This window comes from Anguilla anguilla, chromosome 16, assembly GCF_013347855.1.
Source record: "Anguilla anguilla isolate fAngAng1 chromosome 16, fAngAng1.pri, whole genome shotgun sequence".
In the NCBI taxonomy this organism is placed as follows: domain Eukaryota; kingdom Metazoa; phylum Chordata; class Actinopteri; order Anguilliformes; family Anguillidae; genus Anguilla; species Anguilla anguilla.
This window is the reverse complement of record NC_049216.1, coordinates 16,780,330-16,800,397: the sequence shown is the minus strand read 5'-3', so window position 1 is coordinate 16,800,397 and position 20,068 is coordinate 16,780,330. Positions and strand designations below refer to the sequence as shown.

Below are 20,068 nucleotides of genomic sequence, written 5' to 3'. Positions count from 1 at the left end.
CAAAATCAGAAGCCAAACAAAACAGGAATGAATACAGCACCAGAAGTATTTCACGATTATTCAAATGTACACCGGCTGAGCAAAAAAGTTAATTAGAAAATGAACCAGAGAAAAGTAATTCAAGCAAACAGAAATAAGTATCCATATTAATTAGCACCATTTAATTAGCATGGATCCAAAGCTACTGGAGGTTAACTCAGAGCGCAATTTCAAAATACACAAAATATGGGAGTTTAAAGACGAAGGCACAGCCTAATTGAGGACACGGTATACAGTATTTTCTCTTGTGCGTGGGTCTGGGTGGTGCATTACATTGGTTACCCACATGCCAATCCTGAAATTAGCAGCATCTCCATCATGTAAAAACCTCAACAGGCTGGAGACATCGTGCTTCAGCTCCCAGTGTTTGCATCTATTGAGAAAACTCATCTTTGGAATCTAAAATGCAATAGTTGGAAGCTCCCTTTTTCATTATTGTGTTTGTCTATCCAGGCACACTGCATGCTCGGCTTAGCAATCATGACAGTGCATTATTAATATTAATGTATTTGCCATTTCGAGTCCAATGATTTTTAGTTAATGCGCTGCCCCTCCCTACACCCAGCTCAAACAGATTACCTAAAAATCCTTTCTATAATGAGTGATGCTTCTATCCAAATTCAGAAAATTTGAGCATTTCTGCAGCTAATTCCTTATTATTTAGGCTGATGGCTGAAGGGTTTTCATCATGGAGTTAATTAATCTTCCTCAGTTGTTTTCTAGCACAAAAATCACCCATTTCATTCTACCCTCTTTTATACACCACCAGAAATTCCCAAGAAATTCACTTTGAGGTGGTTTAACTACTGCAACCTCATGACCAATATATACTGCACTGTACAGCTGAATGTATACTAAGGCAAGTCAAATTCATTTCTCAAGGGTACAACATTAGTTCCCTAGCCAGGATTTGAAATGGAAACCTTCTCCACATGGGTGGGTGATACATCAGTATACCTGCATGGCCAGTCTACTTAAATACATGTTTTAAGAATGTTGCAGTAGGCTCATTCCAGCAAATCAAATACTGATACAGAAGCATTAGCTAATTAGCAGTCACTGTGTTCTGTTTTTCTTCAAGCTGCACTACACACTGATTTGCTATTGTTGATCTATTCTTAACATTGTTATTATGTTACCTGGCAACACTGTTCTTAAGACTGTTCCTGAGCATGCCCATGTGTGATGTCCTGTTTGATGTCTGAATTATCTTACTTTTTGTAATGGCACATGAAAACTGTTTAAAAAAATTAAACAACAACATTATTGTCATAAGGGTTTAGGATTATTATGACATGGGCCTGGATTCAATCTACATTTGTTCTGCGTTTCACCTGCCAAAGTTTGCAAAGAGAAAAGTAACTCCTGCATTTATTTGTGAATCTGCATCAAGGGCAAATGTTCATATAAGCCATGTTGTATCCATCCCTTCTACATATACACTGCAGGTAGGCCCTGATACACTTCTAACAGGTTGACTGGATATGCCAAAGGCTACTGGCGCAGACAGCCCAACTCAGCACCTTCCTGCATGCCCCGTCTAGATCAGAGGGACAGAGACGTTACTGACACCGTGGAGGGGGCTTTTTACACACAAAAAAGCTGCGTAAACAGCAGCTAGAGTGACACTGACGATGCAAACGCAGGCGGGCTGTGTTACTGAAGCCCGGCAGTGATGGGGAGACGCCCTGCTGTATCTGCTGCGTGAGCACCAGACCAGCTGAACGAAGGTCAGGGGAGGGGGCAGAGGGAGTGTCATTAAAACACAATAAGCGAAAAACTAAACCTTGGACAGGTTATTTTAAGCGTGTGCGTGTGCGTTTGTCTGCGCGCATGCGTGTTAACACTGAGCTGGCTTGTCTGGGCATGACCACCATGAGGAGGCCCCACTGAAAGTCATTGCGGAGGACGACAGAGAGGCCTGATACAGCTCTTCAGCCGAAGGACAACTCGCCCTCCCCGGAGACTGAGTCTGTTGTCAGGGCACTCCATCCAGGATTCGAACCCGTAACCTTCCACAAAGTGGAACATTCAGTGCCAGCCTGGGACGGAAAGGTCACAGTGACGTTTTCCTGGGAGACGGTGAGGTCATAGATAAAGCAAGGATCCAGCCAATGTGGTGCAGCATCAGTGAGTGGGAGGAGCTATGACTAAGCTAAGTCGAGGTGTACTGCAGGAAAGACATGAGTAATGACCCACATTGTTTATCTGAACATGAAAACTAAAGAGGGCAACACCTCCTGAGAAAGACCTTGGACAATACTTCCACTTTGTGAGAAGCACCTTGAGGAAGTCACCATTTAGCCTAATGGGCCTGTGCACTTAATTCAAAACTGATACAGTGATGTGTAACAGCTCAAACATATTTTAAGTCTACAAAAAGAAGAAGCAGCAGCAAAAACAGTCATTTCCAACACTACTGCAAATTAGGTTTTTTCATTTATTTCTGGGGTGACTATGCTTTTGGTCCTCCTGAGAGTGGTGAGAACAAATTGTGCTCCTGGGAAGGAATTTAACAACCCTTAAATTCTACTTCTTATCACAACAAGGCTATATACCAGACGGAAACCAAGGTTTCCTCCCGAAAGATAAGACTGTCTGATATCTGTGAGGGAAAGCGGTCTGAGCAGAGGGAGAGATTCTTTGACTGATCGGGCACACAGAACTGACCTCTCTTTCCCTTGTCACATAAGATGCAATCAGCTAAAGAAAGGAGCCAGACACTAATGAGTTACATTAATTTGACTTGATACACTGTGCGCTCTTGTGTGGCCCAGCCAGTAAGGCAACCCGCTACAAGTAGAGACTGGGGCCTACATCGGAGAAATTTCTTTGAGCCTTGTAATGGTATTACTGTAACCAACTATGACTCCAGTTACCAGGCTGGTTTCATCCAACAAGTGCATCAGAGTATTGAGTCCAATTTCATTTCCTTATTGGAGAAACAGAAATGGAGGGGTAGAGAAAAAGTTTGAAATAATTAATGCACTTAAACACGAATACAATCAAAAGCAGGTTCGAGGACATAATTAGTTTAAAGGTATAGTTTTAGCTCATTTGAAGCTCCAGAGACCCTCAAGGTAGCCTTGTCTACTGAGAGTCTGACCAGTTTGCACTGGTGTAAAATAAGTCTGCTCAACTGCTAGGGATATGCTTTATTTAATAAACCAATAGTCACTTATTCTTTATGAAGGATGTCCTGGTGTAGGAAGGACTCCAGTGAACCACACCAATGCAACTACTGACCAATGACAAAATGCAGGCTAGAATTTGCCCAAACTAATCGGAGTGCAGGAAAGCGGTCAAACATTATAACTATTCCAGGCACTCTACAGCATATGGGATAGAGACCCTCAAGCAACACAAATAAAACGTAGACCAATTTATCCATCTGTCCATGTCCACAAAAACGGGGTTAAGGTCAGAGGACCAGCTTGGTGTGGCGGTGCTGTGGCACTATGACACGTCAATCAAGCAGAAACGAGCCCTGCTGCGCAGAGAGGGCAGGAAGCAGCGAAGAGCCTTTTAACGCGGTGACTCATCGCCCCCCCCCAACTCCCTGCTGGGTGCTCAGCTTTCAAACACCAATTGGCAGGGGAGTCATTCAAGACACATGCTGAAATCCAGAATCATACCTCATCCAACCGCAGTGAAAGCAAACAGCGACATCATCGCCATCAGGTCCCATTCATGAGCCCCTTCTAACAGTCTTAAAGGAGCATGAACCGCAAGCCCCAAAAGCAAAACAGGGGTCAAGCTGCTGTCCCACCTAATCCTCCAACAACAGGCCCCACCTTGTCCATCCCTGGCTAACGACACAGGAAGGCCAAGACTGGCTCATACCTCTGATCTGCTGTTCTTAGTTATATTCAAATGCCTAATGTGGATTGGTTTACTGTGTTGAAATTATTTGACAGACATTATCTTGCATTATGTCTAGGGCATACAGCCTCCTAGTTAGCCCAAAGACAATTTTCCCCAGAAGAGGCTGATATAATCCAGTCTAATCTCTCCTGTTGGTTGCTATAGGAACAAGAACAGACTTCCGCAGACTTTGTATGCCAATTCATTCATTTTTAAATATTCACCAATATTTATGCTGCACTAATAATTCTTACCGAATGTGTGCACACACCACAGCACTGGATGCTCAACTGCTGCCTCCCACACAATTTGCTCTTTAATGTGTCCCCCTCATAGCTCTCTTCTACATTCATAAAATATCAATGATTGTAGAAGGTACTGAATTCATTCATCTGTGTTTAACCAGAAGGGCTGTTGAAGAAGGTCTATTATTTCATTTGTTCAAACATAACTGCCTTTTCTAGCATCACCCGTTCCACTAAAACAGGTGTCCACCAGTAAACTGACAACTCATCTGAAACCACCAAAGATCAATCAAGATTAACCGCAGCATTTACACAATGAAGAAAACAATCAGTATATTTCCAAAATGCATCACTTCCAATTAATGAAACGAACACGTTAATGCCCGCTAGAGCAACGCAAAGTATTGCAGTATAATGAGGCTGCCAAACTGCCCAGGACTGACATTAAAATACGGTTCTGCCCTGCTAGTAACAGGCTCTTCGGTACGCCATTACCCTGCTTCAAAGCTTTTTCTCCACAGCATCTGCATGTCTGGATCTCTTTGTGCTTTCTATTCAACACAATGTCTGTTCACCCAGGCTGACCCCTGAGCTGTCATATTGTGCCATGCAGAAAATGTTACTGTCTAAAAGATTGTGGCCAGTTAGAATGCCTTCACTCGAATACAATTGCGCAAATTTACTGACGCTCCCTGATATCAGCTGGGAAATTCCCCACTGATGGGCTAGTAACTGGTCATGACCACAGTTTCATACTGTAGAAACAAGGCAATACTTTTCCAAGGGTGTAGCCATGCTGCGCTTTAGGAGACAGGCTGCACAGCCTTTGCAGCCTCTGAAATGATGCAAAGTCTTACTATACAATGCATTTCAGACTGCCCAGAGACCCTGAGTAGAGGTCTTATCACTATGACATAATCACACAAGCGACGTCACTCTCATCCAGTTTACACAATTTATATTAGATTACATATAATCCATTCACACACCTGCATATTTTATTCAGGTTAAAGGATAACACCGGTGATTTTATTTTTTCAGTATCATAAACATATCATATGAAAAGACAATGAAAAGACAAAAACTGACAATGTTTTTGGCCAACTTTCAATCAATTAATTTAACAATTACAATACTGAAAAATTTTCAGTGTTAACCTTTCAGTACCTTGCTTAAGGGTGCAAGGACAGTGCCCCACCAAGGACTCAATCCTAAAACATTGCGAGAACATTTCAATATCAAGTGTCCTTTTCATTGTCCTTAAAATACATTTCAGAGTACTTGAATGGGCAAGCTTATTTGGGGTGTCATACTGTTTACGAAAAGAAATCTCAGTAGAATATATTATAACCTTGTACCACACTGATGAAAATATAAACGCAGCAAACTCCTCATCTTACATGAACAATCTTTTTTTCCCCCCATCAAAAATACCTCTGGGAAAAGACAGATGCTGGGTTTATTTACAGGAAACAAGAGCTGCTGTGTTTTCCAAGGCAGAATATTAAATTATACACCAAATGAGTTTCTGCGTTTTTTTTTTCTTTCATCATGTGGCTAATATTATGCTAAACTGCTAATTAAGACTGTGAATTGCAGACGGTGCCTGACCCCTCCATTTTCCTTAAACCAGCTTCCTTTTTTATACCCAGTGTGTGTTTTCACAGCAGAAGCTTGTGAGAGGTGGTGGGAGTCCATCATATGAGGAATATGCACTTCATCTTGGTGCTCAGATGAAAAGCAGTCGCTCTTCCTGATAGACAATTTCCTCTCATCTTGGGCTCCCATCAATTTATCAATTCACTCATGTCCAGAGTCATCACAGGAGCGGAGCAGCCATTTTGCACTAACTGAGTTATTGGACTGCAGAGCAGTATCCAGTACAGGAGCACAGGGGTGCACAGAGTACCCAAATAATTAGCATGTGCCATGCACAAAGCCGCTGGTCTCCCTTCCTCCAAGACAAATGGTATAAACTGTGACTGAATACTGAAGCACAACTACTTCAATCCTGATTCTTAATCGGAAAATTAGTCAATGAAACAAAGCAAAAAATAAAACACTAAAAAAAATAAAAAAAACATTAACTTCCACAAGGCAGTCTGATGAGGCACCAGGGCAAGTGTACAAGTGCATCATGACCCTGAAGCAGAGGGTGCACAAGCATCTCTGAGAATTACAGTCGCTCACCACTCACAGCACCCATGACTAATTCAATACAAGCCACCTTCACCGCATTTCTTTGAAGACTGCATCATTTTATCATCATTAATACTCAGCAAAAAAAAAGGTAATTGTTCCAGTAAAACTGGCCAGTCAGGGGGTTTATTCAGTTTTGCAAGCTGGGGAAATATGATTCAGGGCAAAAGAAGACTGGGTAAGAGAATACCGTGTGGACTGTGAAACAAGCTTTGCTTGATTGATTGATTATATTCCACTTGACAGGGAGTTTGACAGGTTCTATTCTGGGGCAAATTCAGCAGAATCAGCATTTTTCCTATTTTCATTTACGTAACCATCCTCTTGGCCTGGCAACTCAATGTGGGAATCCTGCAGTGGGGGAATAATGCTGCCTGACAGCACCCCAGTGGAAGAGAACCATCACAGGCCTACAATATGTGGCAACCTAATAAAACAGACACATATCTGGAAAGATATGCAGAAGAGTGGATTTCAGTGGTAAGTTTCCTCAGTCAATGCATATGTCCTCAGCTATGATTTATTTGGGTTTTATCTAATTTAACTTCTACTGAGAATGAGCATAAAATTCGCCTCCCAGCAATATCCTTGGCATAGGCCTTAACTTCCTGTCTTTCATACTCTTTAACCCAGTGGTCTCCAACCCTGGTCCTGGAGAGCTACAGGGTCTGCTGGGTTTCATAGTGACTCTGCACTTCCTGAATGAATTAGAGCAGTTGATTACACAGTTAACTCAACTCACCTGGTGTCTTGGGTCTCAATTGGGTGCTGATTTTAAGGTGAAAACAAAAACCAGCAGACCCTGTAGCTCTCCAGGACCAGGGTTGGAGACCACTGCTTTAACCTATGCCAAACAGCAGGGGTCCTCAATCTTATCCAGAATGGGCTGGTGTGGGTACAGGCTTCCATTCCAACCAAGCAGTTACACACCTGATTCTACTACTCAATCACTAGTCTTTGCAAAGAACCTTGATTAGTAGAATCAGGTGTAAGCACCCACACCGGCCCTTTCTGGATAAGATTGAGGACCCCTGCCATACAGTCACAGGTAGTGATGGGAGAGTAAAGCAGCATGAGCCCCTCAGTCAGGTTGAGCTACCACTGCAGTCACAAACAGTCACTTCCTCCATCACAAACATATTTTGTTTGATTCATAATAATCACGGTGCATGACGGTTTAAACTGCGCACAACAGCAATATAATATATTCTATATGCAGTATCAATGCCGCGTAACGCGTTGGTATATTCGTGGAGATGTGCTTATTGTCCAAAACAGTCAATGAATTAGCGCTCCTAGACAACGAAAATAACGTGCTCTTTGTTATAAGCCTCAATAAAAATATTTTTAATCAGACGCGGCCAAGGGAAAAACGATTCAAATCCTCCAAAAAATAATCCACAAGAAGAGAAAAAAAAGGCAATCCACAAAAACAAGGATATTATTTCTTAATTATATACAAAAAAACAATTGGATTGGTCTTACCGCTTTAGAAATGTACGGCTCTTTCAATCCATGCATTCCGTGGGAAATCCGTCAATCATCCAAAAAGGTGATTCCAATGTCCGATTCCAAGCGAGGGTTGTAATTCTTGCTTTATATAATCGCGACGCACGAAAATAAGCTATTATTTCTATATTTATTTTAACAACAACACAAAAGACGCTTACAACTCCGGTTTGCCGCCATAGTTTTTTGAAATGGAACAACTGATCGATCACGGGCTCTGCAGACGCCTCTTGTGAAGTCAGGGCCCTCTAGTTTTCTGAACGAACATCTCTTAAAGCAGTGGTGTCAAACTCGTGCCATGGAGGGCCGTGTGTATGCAGGTTTTCATTCCAACCAATTAATGCTGCCTTAATTGAGTCCAATTACTCATTCAGCCATATGCGTTTAACTGCATTGAAGCACAGAATATAAGAAAATTTTTATTTAGACAATGCGGGTCACCATAGACGTCGGGTCACCATTGTGCACAAACCTGCATCCCTAATTCAGCAAATAATTTAACTAATTATATAATCAAGATCTGAGGCTGGAATGAAAACCTGCATACACACGGCCCTCCATGGCACGAGTTTGACACCACTGTCTTAAAGGGACAATACAACACATTACATATAAAACAAAACAGAGAGTGAAATAGAAATAAATACATCCGAATGAAGTTTTATGGTGCATGAATGATGACCAGTTTACAATTATACATTTTTAGATGGGCAACATTGTAACACAAGAACACATTATCAACAGATAAGTGTTATATGTGTTTTGAGCACATAATATAAAGAAATAATGAAGACAATTTATGTGGCGGTGTCACAAGCAGAAAAATTACATTTGATTGGCTGAGGCCGGAGGAGACAATAGGGATAGGGGGATATCTGATTGGCTGAGAAGACAAAAGGCATTAGACTAAATGGGGCACAGGTGTACTCAGGGCTCCACCTCCATCCTCAGTTCCCCCGGTCTCCCCCGGAGCGGCAATTTGATGAGGTTAGTGCGCCCACAAAATGCTTCTGATGTGCTTTTTCCTCCTCCCCTCAGTTGTGCTCTTTTTAAGTATCAACATCTCCTTGTCCTCATTTTCCAAATAGCGCCAAAGGGCTACCCTTTTTAAGCATCAACTAAAAAAAGGGAACCTGGAACTAGGCCTGTGACGTGCGATTGCCGGTTTACTTTACGGCATGTATTGAGTTTCCTGCCCTTGGCTCTTGCCTCCTTGTAGTTCCCGTGCTAAAAGAAATGTCCTTCGCTTCTCCTCCTCTCCGCTTTCCTGGCCCTTACGGCGCTGAGCTCCGATCGCACGACGCGTAAGCGGGGGGGGGCACGGAGAGCGACGTTGCCCGGGCGAGCGCCAAACAAAGCGCTGCTTGTACCCGTGTGGCGCGGCGAGGTCCGGGTCACTGCGCGTGGCGCGTCCGATTCTAACAGATTGTTTCTGTTTGGCGTGACCACACCAGGAGCAGCCTGAGAGCCTGCTTTATGTGGGGGTGGTGCAGGGGGGGTCTCTGGGTAGAGGAGGAGTGCTCCCTTCCTCATTCTCTCTCTCACTCTGCTCATTCTCTCTCTCTTTGCGAGCCTGGGATGTGGTTTCTCACTAATGTGTGGGACACAAGGAAATATATCCTAGGGCTTGCCGCACAAGACCCATCATTACTTCCTCTTCCCACTTCACAACTTCCTGTTCCTTCCAGCCAAGACACATCTGCATAATCCATCTGCTCAGTCACACTTTGCGTGAACTATACTCCATAAAGCTTCCATTACACAGTCATAAGCATGTCAAAAGCACCAGTCATAATCAGCCATAGCAGGGTGTTTCAGGTTGCATTACCACTTGTCATTACACATAACATCATAACACTGTTGTAAATGTATAGTTTATTGTGAAACCTGCTTAGAAAATTGTAATGCATGCATCATGATAGTATTATGGCATGTTGCATTAGCTGCAATGCCTCATGACTGGTTATGACAGGTGTTATGTCAAGATTGACTCCTTCACAAGCACTCTCTTTTTTAACACACACCCAAAAATGACATACCCAAAATAAAATGGTTACTGTTCTCAAATGCCTTTCACTACTGTTCTGGAATTCCTTTGGTCTCTTTTGAAAGGTAATCCTTGAGAATTTGTTTTCTAAGAGTTAGAATTACTCTAAATATTACTGAAACAAAGTAACAGAAGTGCAAATGCAGTGAAAGTTGCTTTGAATGGATGCAGATGCTTGTGGCTGAGCCTCATCACCATGGAGCCACATCACCAAAAATAAGTATTTTGCATAGTTTTTTCTAAGCTGTGTCTACGTGGGTTTCCAAAAAAGCTATTTGAAGACTCCAAATGGATACTTGCTAACTAAGTGCTATTATGGGTCTTTGGAGGTTTTTACAGAATCAACAGCAAAGCTCCAGAGTCCATAATGCATCCAGTGGAGGATGTGCAGCACAGCCTGCTCCAGTCAGCATGCTACACTGGTCTGCCTTCAGCAGCACTGTAGCCCAGGAGCCATTCTAACACCTGGAGGAAGCTGCAGGGTTACCGGAAGCTTCTCTGTGAGCATTGGCAGACGGCCATGTTCCCGCCCCACTCCTGCATCCTTGCCGCCTGAATGGCCATATCCACCACAGAGAGGCGGAGAAGGAGATTAATTAGCCAGCGCATAATGCAGGCAGCGGCACCATCTTTTGAAGGGGAAAAAGCAGGAAAAACATCAGAGGCTCCGTAAACAAACCTCTTAAAAAGCAGGCCGCATGCGTGCGTACCTCATTAAGCAATCTCTCAGGGTGATTTGCCTCCCTAAAATTACACCTGGTCAGAATAAGGGTTTATTAGTTTCACTAGCATGTGCATTGTCATATTCCAGCGTTCAGGGTCTCAGTTATTCTCTGAGTGTTTGGTATTGTCCTGTTTCAGCGTTCAGGGTCTCAGTTATTCTCTGAGTGTTTGGTATTGTCCTGTTTCAGCGTTCAGGGTCTCAGTGATTCTCTGAGTGTTTGGTATTGTTCTGTTTCAGCGTTCAGGGTCTCAGTTATTCTCTGAGTGTTTGGTATTGTTATATTCCAGCGTTCAGGGTCTCAGCTATTCTCTGAGTGTTTGGTATTGTTCTGTTTCAGCGTTCAGGGTCTCAGTGATTCTCTGAGTGTTTGGTATTGTCCTGTTTCAGCGTTCAGGGTCTCAGTGATTCTCTGAGTGTTTGGTATTGTCCTGTTTCAGCGTTCAGGGTCTCAGTGATTCTCTGAGTGTTTGGTATTGTTCTGTTTCAGCGTTCAGGGTCTCAGTGATTCTCTGAGTGTTTGGTATTGTTCTGTTTCAGCGTTCAGGGTCTCAGTGATTCTCTGAGTGTTTGGTATTGTCCTGTTTCAGCGTTCAGGGTCTCAGTTATTCTCTGAGTGTTTGGTATTGTCCTGTTTCAGCAGGCAGTCTGGCATTTCGGTGGCTCGGGTGCGGCGGCGTGATTTATTTGGCGCTGTTTGTCGCACGCGGCGAGCGGTAGGGCTTCGTAGTCAAGCGGAGGGTTTAAACTGGGGTGGGTTTTAAGGTGGGGGTGGGGGTGGTGGGCACTATCAATCAGCGGAATTACCCTGGAGTGAACAGTGAACAGCGGGGGAAAGGGGAGCCCCTGTCAGCAGGCCCAACTCTCTCTCTCCTCTGTTATCATCGCTCGCAGGCCCCATCGCTGGCGTGCCGGGTACACAAGCACAGGCACAAAGAGCACTGCGGCACTGCCAGGGACGGGCTAACGATGAGAACAGAACCCGCCAGTCCCGCCAGGACCCCGACGCTACGACCCAGCTGCTCTTAATGCAGAACGGCATGCTGGGAGGGGGACGTGGAGGTCAAGCAGACACTGACATATCTGATGCTCAGCCCGATTATCCTCAGCTCCTGAAAGTGTAGACCACAGAATAATTTAACCCTGAAAATCTGTCGTAAATGAAAGATTGATTGAGACATAAATGTGAGTCTTAATCTAGATAATCTAGTTTAATCTGGAGTGTCCTAATCTAGATAATATACAAAATCATAATTAAAGAAAATGTTTGACTGGACTAGTTAAATATTTATGTTTTCTGGCAGGTATTATCAAGTTCGAGGCCTACTCTGTTTAAGCACATACGGCATAGATGGCATAAAAGAAAATAATGATTCTCAGTATTCCACAGCAACTGAAAATCCAGAACATCCTTAAAATGTTGGAACAAAGATAAATATAGAAAGAGAAACACGCACGCACATAAATACACACATGCATGCATGCACTCACGCACGCATACACACACAGCCACTCTGACCTGAAGGCCAAGGGAGGTCACATCATGTTTCTCACTTCAGTAAACTCAGAATGCATTTCTTTCCCTTTGCAGGGATCCTAAGAGCTTTTGAGTGAAGAGTCACCTTCACTGAGCAACGGACTCAAAACGTAGAGAAAGCCTGGCAGCTCTGCTTTCAGTGGCCGCAACTTTAAACCGGTAACAGCCTTTTCAACATTACCACCCTTAGTATCAGCTGCCGGTAACTGATTTTTTTTTTTTTGGGGGGGGGGACTTATTTACTTTTTTTTTTTTACTTTTTCATTTTCCTGTTCCAACCCCTATGGAATTCTAAAACAGAAATACAAAAAGCAATAAGAACACTGTATTCTGCTACCCCCCCCCCAACACACACACACTCACAGCCCCACCCACCCACCTGCCTGCAAAATGCTAAATGCCTCCCTTAACAGTCAAAATACAAAATGGATAAAAGAATGATTGTTGTTTGTAATAGCCAATGAAAGGATAATTATCATATAAACGGCGATTTCTTCTCAAAAAAGTAATTGGGCTAACAGTCAGGCTCTTTTGATTCTATTCGGCCATTACTGCCAATAACGGTTATAAATTATTATTATTATTATTATTATTATTATTATTATTATTATTATTATTATTATTAATAAATAGTAACTAGCGTTGACCTCTCCATGAGAGGTTACAGATTTTTCAGAGCAGGGATGGAGAAGGTGGGGTGGTGTGGTTATTAGAGGTGTGGTAAAACGGTTAGAGAGCAGCTGTGATATTTCCCCCCTTCTTTTACAAACCTCAGTGAAAAGCGTTCTATAAATAGCACAGAGGGGAAGGCCTGGGAGTCTTTCTCATTCCTGTCACAGAGTCCGCTGACTTACTGAGAGTGAGAGCAGACCCAGACAGCCCCCGCATTGCGGGAAACGCACCGCCCCGTCAGTCTGGCTCTCCGCAGGGCAGGGGGCCTCTGCAGGAGGAACGAGGGCCAGGGCGACCCTGCCGAGCCGCTGGCCCTCCGTCCCGCACCCCCAATTTGGCCCCTAGCAAACCACAGAGTGGGGTCCGGGTTAATTTCATCTGGATGTTGAGACAATGGGAGGACAGACACACGCCCCCCAGAAGCTGTCATGGCCAATGTCAGGGCGTGGCCTCGACCAGCTGTTTCTCCTCCATGCCAGCGGGTCCAAAACGACCCGTCAGCATCGCTGGCTCTGTGCCAGTGCCTTCTGTCACCCCAGAAAGGCACAGCCGCAGCAGCAGGCCACCAAAGGACACGGACAAAGTACATGGCCATCGAAAGCATCAGCAAGCTAGCGCATCAATGGTCCAGAGCATCAAAGGTCTAGAGAAACAATTTCAACAATCTACAGTTTACACAAAGTCTACTCATGTAACAGTATAGAGCGTTAAAAAATCTCCAGCCAACAGAGCCTCTAAAGACAACAAAGTTTCACTCCTACTGTACAGCTTTGCCAGTCTACAGCACTTCAAATGTCTACAGCTTGATATTCCGTAGCGCTTCAAAAATCAACACAGCTTTGACGATCTTCCCGGTCCCAGTGCCGCCTGGGGGTGACTCCTGGTGTTCAGCTCCCACAAGTTCTCAGGTCTTTCACACATTTACAGATGCTCTTCAGTCACCGCCCGCGCCAATTTTATGCGTGCGGCGCGACCGCGGAGGAGAGCGATAAAAGCGCCGGCGTAGCTCATTAGCTTCACGCTACGTTTTTAGGCAGGGACAGCGCCGCTCTCGCGACAGCACCTCAGAGGCTTAAAACGTCAAAAGGTTTCTGCCAATGCTTTCACAAATTCTATGCTCATTAGGAACGACGGTAATGCGAAAGAACAGACAGCAAGGGATGCAAATTTAAGGAGTATGTGATTCAGGATAAACAATAATTAAATATATTCTTAGAAATACAGAATGAGCAGAAATCCCGGGGTGGGGTGGGGGGGGGAGACAAAAAAGCGAGCAATATTCATTCTGAACTGGCGCAGGTGGCGGAGAGACGGGATGTTTCTTTCCTCTGCTAATCCATGGCTTCTTATGAGCGTCTGGTGCCCACAAATGTCTGCACAACAGAAAAAAGCAACAGTGGCTTTTGGGTGAGTAGAAAGAGAAATAGTATTGAAAGAGAGGAGAGTCCTTACTCGCCACCGCAATGCTCTCAGTACAATGAAACCAGTATTGATCACCTGAGTAATTGTTTTTTAATTCCACTCCCACTGTGTTCTCTAGAGTGGTGTCGGGGGACCGTGGTGAGATGAGGTTAAGGCGCAGATCTAATCCCAACTCGCATGCCAGGACCGCGATTCCCATCAGCCACCGGGGCGTCAGCAGGCCAATTACACTGCGCCGGAGCCGTCTCCCGAGGCAGGGGGGACGGATTGCTCCCATAAGCGTTTTCGAGGCAAACTGCATCGAGAGCAAATCAATTACGCAGGCCGGCAACTGAGAAGGGAGGATTCAGACACGGCGTCGCCGTGGCGATGGAGGATATTTTGTAAGGCTAGCACCCTATAGCGCACTTCCTGGTCTGGGGGGGGGTCATGTCGATAGGCTCGTCTGCCTTATACGTGCAATGTCATCACTTCTGCGTGCGGATGAGGAGACATGATCAAACGCCAGGGTCACACTCTCCACCCCGTCACCTTGAAATGACAGAGAGGAATTACAGTCGAGGGAGGCTCGTAAGCAATGACCATTAACAGCGCTGCTGAAACCTGTCTGCAATGACCATTAACAGCACTGCTGAAACCTGTCTGCAATGACCATTAACAGCACTGCTGAAACCTGTCTGCAATGACCATTAACAGCACTGCTGAAACCTGTCTGCAATGACCATTAACAGCACTGCTGAAACCTGTCTGCAATGACCAGCAGGAAATGGAATGGAATGCAGGACCCAAAAATCAATGGAAAACAGGACCCAAAGATTTTTTGGCTCGTCGATTCACCGACAAGCTTAAATCAGTGTTGACCACAAACTGGAGGTTCGTCTGGCATTCCACACCTACTGTGCAGTATTTTTTTCATCAGTGCAATTTCCCCTAAAGGTCTGACAGTGAGCACGTCTTACCAAACAGCAGCTGTCACTCAGAGCCTGGAGATGAAAAGTGTTTAAACTCAACAGTCCAGTGAACACTGAAATTACATATGGCTCTCCTGCCCACACACACACACAGACACACACACACACACATGTACAGACATACAAAGATATAGACATTAAATCACTCACATTACTCTCACACACACACACACACACACACACACAGACACACACACACACACGTTGAGCATGACAGCAGAATAAGTAAACACTCAGCTGGCGCTGAAATGAATCGCTGCACAGTCGTCACGTCGGGCGGACAGAAGGCAGCATTTGGACGGGAGGTCCTAACGGCGCCCTGTGGAACTCCCAGGCGCAGCTGGAGCCGGTACAAAGCGCAGGCTGCAGAACGGCGCTAAGAACGCGTTCCTCAGCCAAGCATGCTTCCCAGAAGCCCCTCTAAATGGCAGCTGCCTGTAAACAAGCGAGCAAGGTCACACTCACTGTCGCAGGAAGGAGGAGTAAATCCCGGCGTGGGTATTTTAGCTGGTGCTCCATGTGGCTGGCCCGGGTCTAACGGTGGTGGTTCAGCTCACACGCAGCTCAGGTGCTCGGCACTGTGAAGGCCGGCTCACTGAGGTCCGTGAGTCGGTCTGTCACAGGGAGACTGTCAGAGCTCACCAGGTGTTATTATTTATTGTCAACTTCAGCTAGCAAGATCTTACAAAGCTCGTACAGTACCCGTCCATCCTGTGCTCTCTCTTTCTTAATTTGTTATGATAAACACATTCATGTTCTCAATGGATATATTGCACATATTATTGAGAAACAATATCACAAAACGCAATGCAATGCTGTGAGGTGCCATTTTGAGTGTTCTTGGACTGTCACCCAAATTCCAGTGTAGGCCGGTGAAGCCACAAATGCCAGAGGTTATAAATGGAAGCGTAAACGGTGGTTGGAATAGCAGGCTATGGACAATACCAGGGGAAGGGGTCAAAAGGGCAGGACAAGACTGGACACTGACAGAAATAAACCATTCTGCAACACATCGACAGTGCCACAGCACCTCCACATGGCATCCTAGGGCCAGGTCACCTCAACACAGGAGCTTGGAAGAGACCTAGCCATGGACTGTACCATGTAGATTATAAGCATGCAATTCTTATAATCTGATAATACAATGAATGTAGAAAGGGGGGAAGAAGTTGAATGAGCACAAATGTGGTGCCGAATGTGAAAGAGGTGAGTAGATACATACGGACAGGGGCGGCCGTGCTGACACTGCAGGCCTTATTTTACTATAGATTCAGCCAAAAAACTAAAGAAAAAAGAAAAGAGAGCACATAATCGAGTGGAGAAGGACGGGAGATGTCTGCCGCTGCGGTCTCTCTCCCTAGTTGCCGGGTGATCCGGGGTAGTGAAGGCGGGACCAGGCCTGGTCCGCAGCCCAGCGGCCGGGCCTCTGAGGCTCCTCCCCCCGGGTCTCTCGCAGCACGCTAATGGCTGCCGATCAAGCGGACGCTGACAGGTAGACTCAGCCCAGGCGGGGGGCAAGGTCACCCTCCGCCCGCCGAAGTGCTGGCAGCCACGGGCCCTTCAGCTTCGCAGCGAGCCCAGAGAGGGAGTAAAGGCGTGACCACCCCCCCCGGGGGCGGAGAGCCAGGGGCTTGAGTGACACGGGGGAAGGGGAGAGAGGGCGTGGCCAGCCCTGACAAATGACAAATAGGGCACAGTCGACCCTGAGGTAACGATAATGGACTCATTTCAGAAACTCAAAGCATTTTATAGTGAATGGGGGAGGGGCAAACTCACCTCACACACCAGCAATGTGGAGCAGCAAACTGGGTGATGCAAACAAGCCCTTTTGCATCAGCCGCGGCGGAGAGGGATTTTTTTACTGCATCACGCAGGAGAGGGTCGGGATACTGGGTAGGAAGGGTGTAGCTACCCCAGAGGAAAGGATATCTCCAAGAGAGCAGCCAAGTGGGAGCCGCCTCTGCGATTTCTTCCTCTAACCTTCAAGCTTGGTCCGCTCATAAAAACCCCCCAAATTAATCCTGCCAAATGAGGCTTTTGCTTCCATTTAACTTGCCCATTATATCCCCCATTCACAAATGCACTTCTAATCAAGTTTAATCCTCTCTCTGGAGCAGATGTAAGCAACATTAGAGAGCCCGTGAAATTTTATGAATCATTTTCTGGTGCCTGCAACTGACAAGTCATCACTCCACAATAACGACTGCATTCCATTACATTACATTACATTACATTATAGGCATTTAGCTGACGCTCTTATCCAGAGCGACTTACAACAGTGTAACCAAACTCAGGATCAAGTCCACTTAAGTCCATTGAATAAAATGTAGATAAAAAGCCTTTACTATAGTAGCATACAGTAAGGAGAAACAAGATAGTCTGAACCAAAAATTTTTTTTTTTTTTTTTTTTTTTTTTTTTAAATAGTTATGGGAGAGGGTTTAGGGAAGAGGAGAGAGGTATACAGAGAAGAGGTGCGTCTTGAGTTTCCGTTTGAAGGTGCTCAGACACTCTGCTGTTCTGACCTCCACTGGAAGATCGTTCCACCATCGTGGGGCCAGAACTGCAAAGAGTCGAGACCTTGTTGCTGCTCGTGTAGGGGGAGGAATCAGCCGCCCTGTAGTAGCCGATCGGAGCGATCTGGCCGGCTTGTAGGGTCTGATCATCTTCTGCAGATAACCAGGAGCTGACCCCTTGACTGCTTGGAAAGCAAGCACCAGTGTCTTAAACCGGATGCGAGCTTGCACTGGTAGCCAGTGGAGGGAGATGAGGAGGGGAGTGACGTGGGAGTCACGAGGGAGGTTGTAAACCAGACGTGCTGCTGCATTCTGGATGAGCTGAAGGGGTCTGGTGGCTGATGCTGGGAGGCCAGCCAGGAGGGAGTTGCAGTAGTCCAGACGTGACAGTATCATGGCCTGGACCAGGAGCTGTGTGGAATAATTGGTGAGGAGTGGTCTTATTCTGCGGATATTGTACAGGATGAACCTGCACGACCGGGTAGTTGCCGCGATATTCTCAGAGAGTGCCAGCCTGTTGTCCAGCACAACTCCAAGATTTCGGGCACTCTGCGAAGGGTGTAGGGGAGTGTCTCCTAAAGAAATGGGCAGATTCCCCAGCACTGACCTTTGCCCTGCGTCATATTCCTGTCACATCCACATACCGCCCAATTTCTTTATCATGTCTCTGAGCCATATACCCTATCACTGAGTCACATACACTATCACTGAGTCATATACACTGTCACTGAGTCATATACACTATCACTGAGTCATATACACTGTCACTGAGTCATATACACTGTCACTGAGTCATATACACTGTCACTGAGCCATATACACTGTCACTGAGTCATATACACTGTCACTGAGTCATATACACTATCACCGAGCCATGGGCAGATGTTGTGGAGAAAAAAGTAGTGTGCACAGTACGCACATAATTTGTAAAACACACCAACATCAAAATAGCCAATGACAGATCATTATGTCCACATGGCTACAGTATGAAACAGGGGATTAGCACAAGAAGCAGACATCCATATGTAGATCCAGAGAGAAACCCTTGCCCACACGCATACACACACAAACGCACGGCACACACACACACACACACACACAGGAATAAAATACGTCAGAAGATCGAACCCAGCCCCTGGTGACAATCCAGCTAAGTTAAAGACGCCTGTGCTTTCATGAACATGCCATGCAGTTTTGCACACACAATGGCAGTGAAATTGCCCTGATTCAGTTGAGCCCTCAACCAGACGGGATGAATGCCAGCGTCTGTCGAGAAAGCGAGGGGGGCTGTCAAAGCCCAGGGATTTTTGCGATGATGGATTGCTTTTTTGCTGGAACAGATATTACCGATCTGACAAGCAATTTCATTTTGACTAGAATGCGGTGAGCTTCTGAACCGCTTCACGTTCGCGACCATATTCCATTTCCCTTCCCTTTAATGCGCCTAATTGACTGAGCGCTGCTCCCTAGCCCTTTCTCCAAGCGAGAGAGCCCTCTCTCTATCTGAGACAGATTGACTCCCGCAGGATAACTTCATTGAACACTCACAAGCCACCACTGTTCTCAGGATCTGGCACACCATATTCTTCCTGCCTAACGCTGCTGATCCTCCTACCAGGACAGATTTTCCAATGAGCATGCTCCCTAACTGTCCAACTCTCTCCTTAAAAACGTGCCCCACTCCCCCCCCAGGATCACAGCGGTGGCCAGAGCTCCATACTGTCCTGTTGAACCTGGAGTTGTTTTACAGGAGTCAACAGGAAAGGAATCCAATCACATGCAAAGATGGAGAGGGCCACATTACCATGGAGGTCTTTCTCCAGGACGGTAATTACAAGCGAGACTGATAAAATCGCCAGGCCTGGGATGCCACCTCTGTTTCACTGTTTACTGGTTCTTGGGCCCGTGGACTCAGAGAGCCACAGACAAAAACAAAGACATTAGGAGCGACAGCGGAAGCCGCTTTATCTCTGAGAAATGGCCGCACAGAGAGCAATTAAGCTCCTGAAAGAGTGGGCTTTGCTCTGAAGCCTTGTACACCTCACACGTCCAGCGTGGAGGACGTGAATCAGGAATCAGCTTCATCCTTCTGCCGGCTGAGAGGACTAATCGGAGGCCGGAGTACCTCCAATTACTGCAAAACACAGTGAGCCCACAGCCCAGTGCTCAAGATGCAGATGAATAGTTTTTCTTTTAAAGTTATAAGCCCATCACTACTTAACCCCTGAGTGGGTTCATTTGCAATAATTCTGTTTTTTGGTGAAATTTTCGATCAGTCATCACACGATATACCGTTTGACAGTGTTAAAACTCGGTAATCTCCCTAA

The 20,068-nt window shown here is 45.6% G+C and overlaps 1 protein-coding gene across 3 annotated transcripts in view; it reads right to left on the bottom strand.

Moving 5' to 3' along the window:
* Window positions 1-20,068, bottom strand: part of LOC118215418 (FERM domain-containing protein 5) — a 90,042-nt gene that overhangs the window by 42,810 nt on the left and 27,164 nt on the right. The window contains exon 1 of one of the 3 annotated variants that reach the window (XM_035396198.1): window positions 7,833-8,129. The exons of the other annotated variants lie outside the window; for them this stretch is intronic. Coding sequence (XP_035252089.1) covers window positions 7,833-7,868 — 36 coding nt within the window. The 5' untranslated portion in view covers window positions 7,869-8,129. Of the gene's footprint in view, window positions 1-7,832; window positions 8,130-20,068 lie in introns of those variants that run through there. 3 annotated transcript variants of the gene reach the window in all.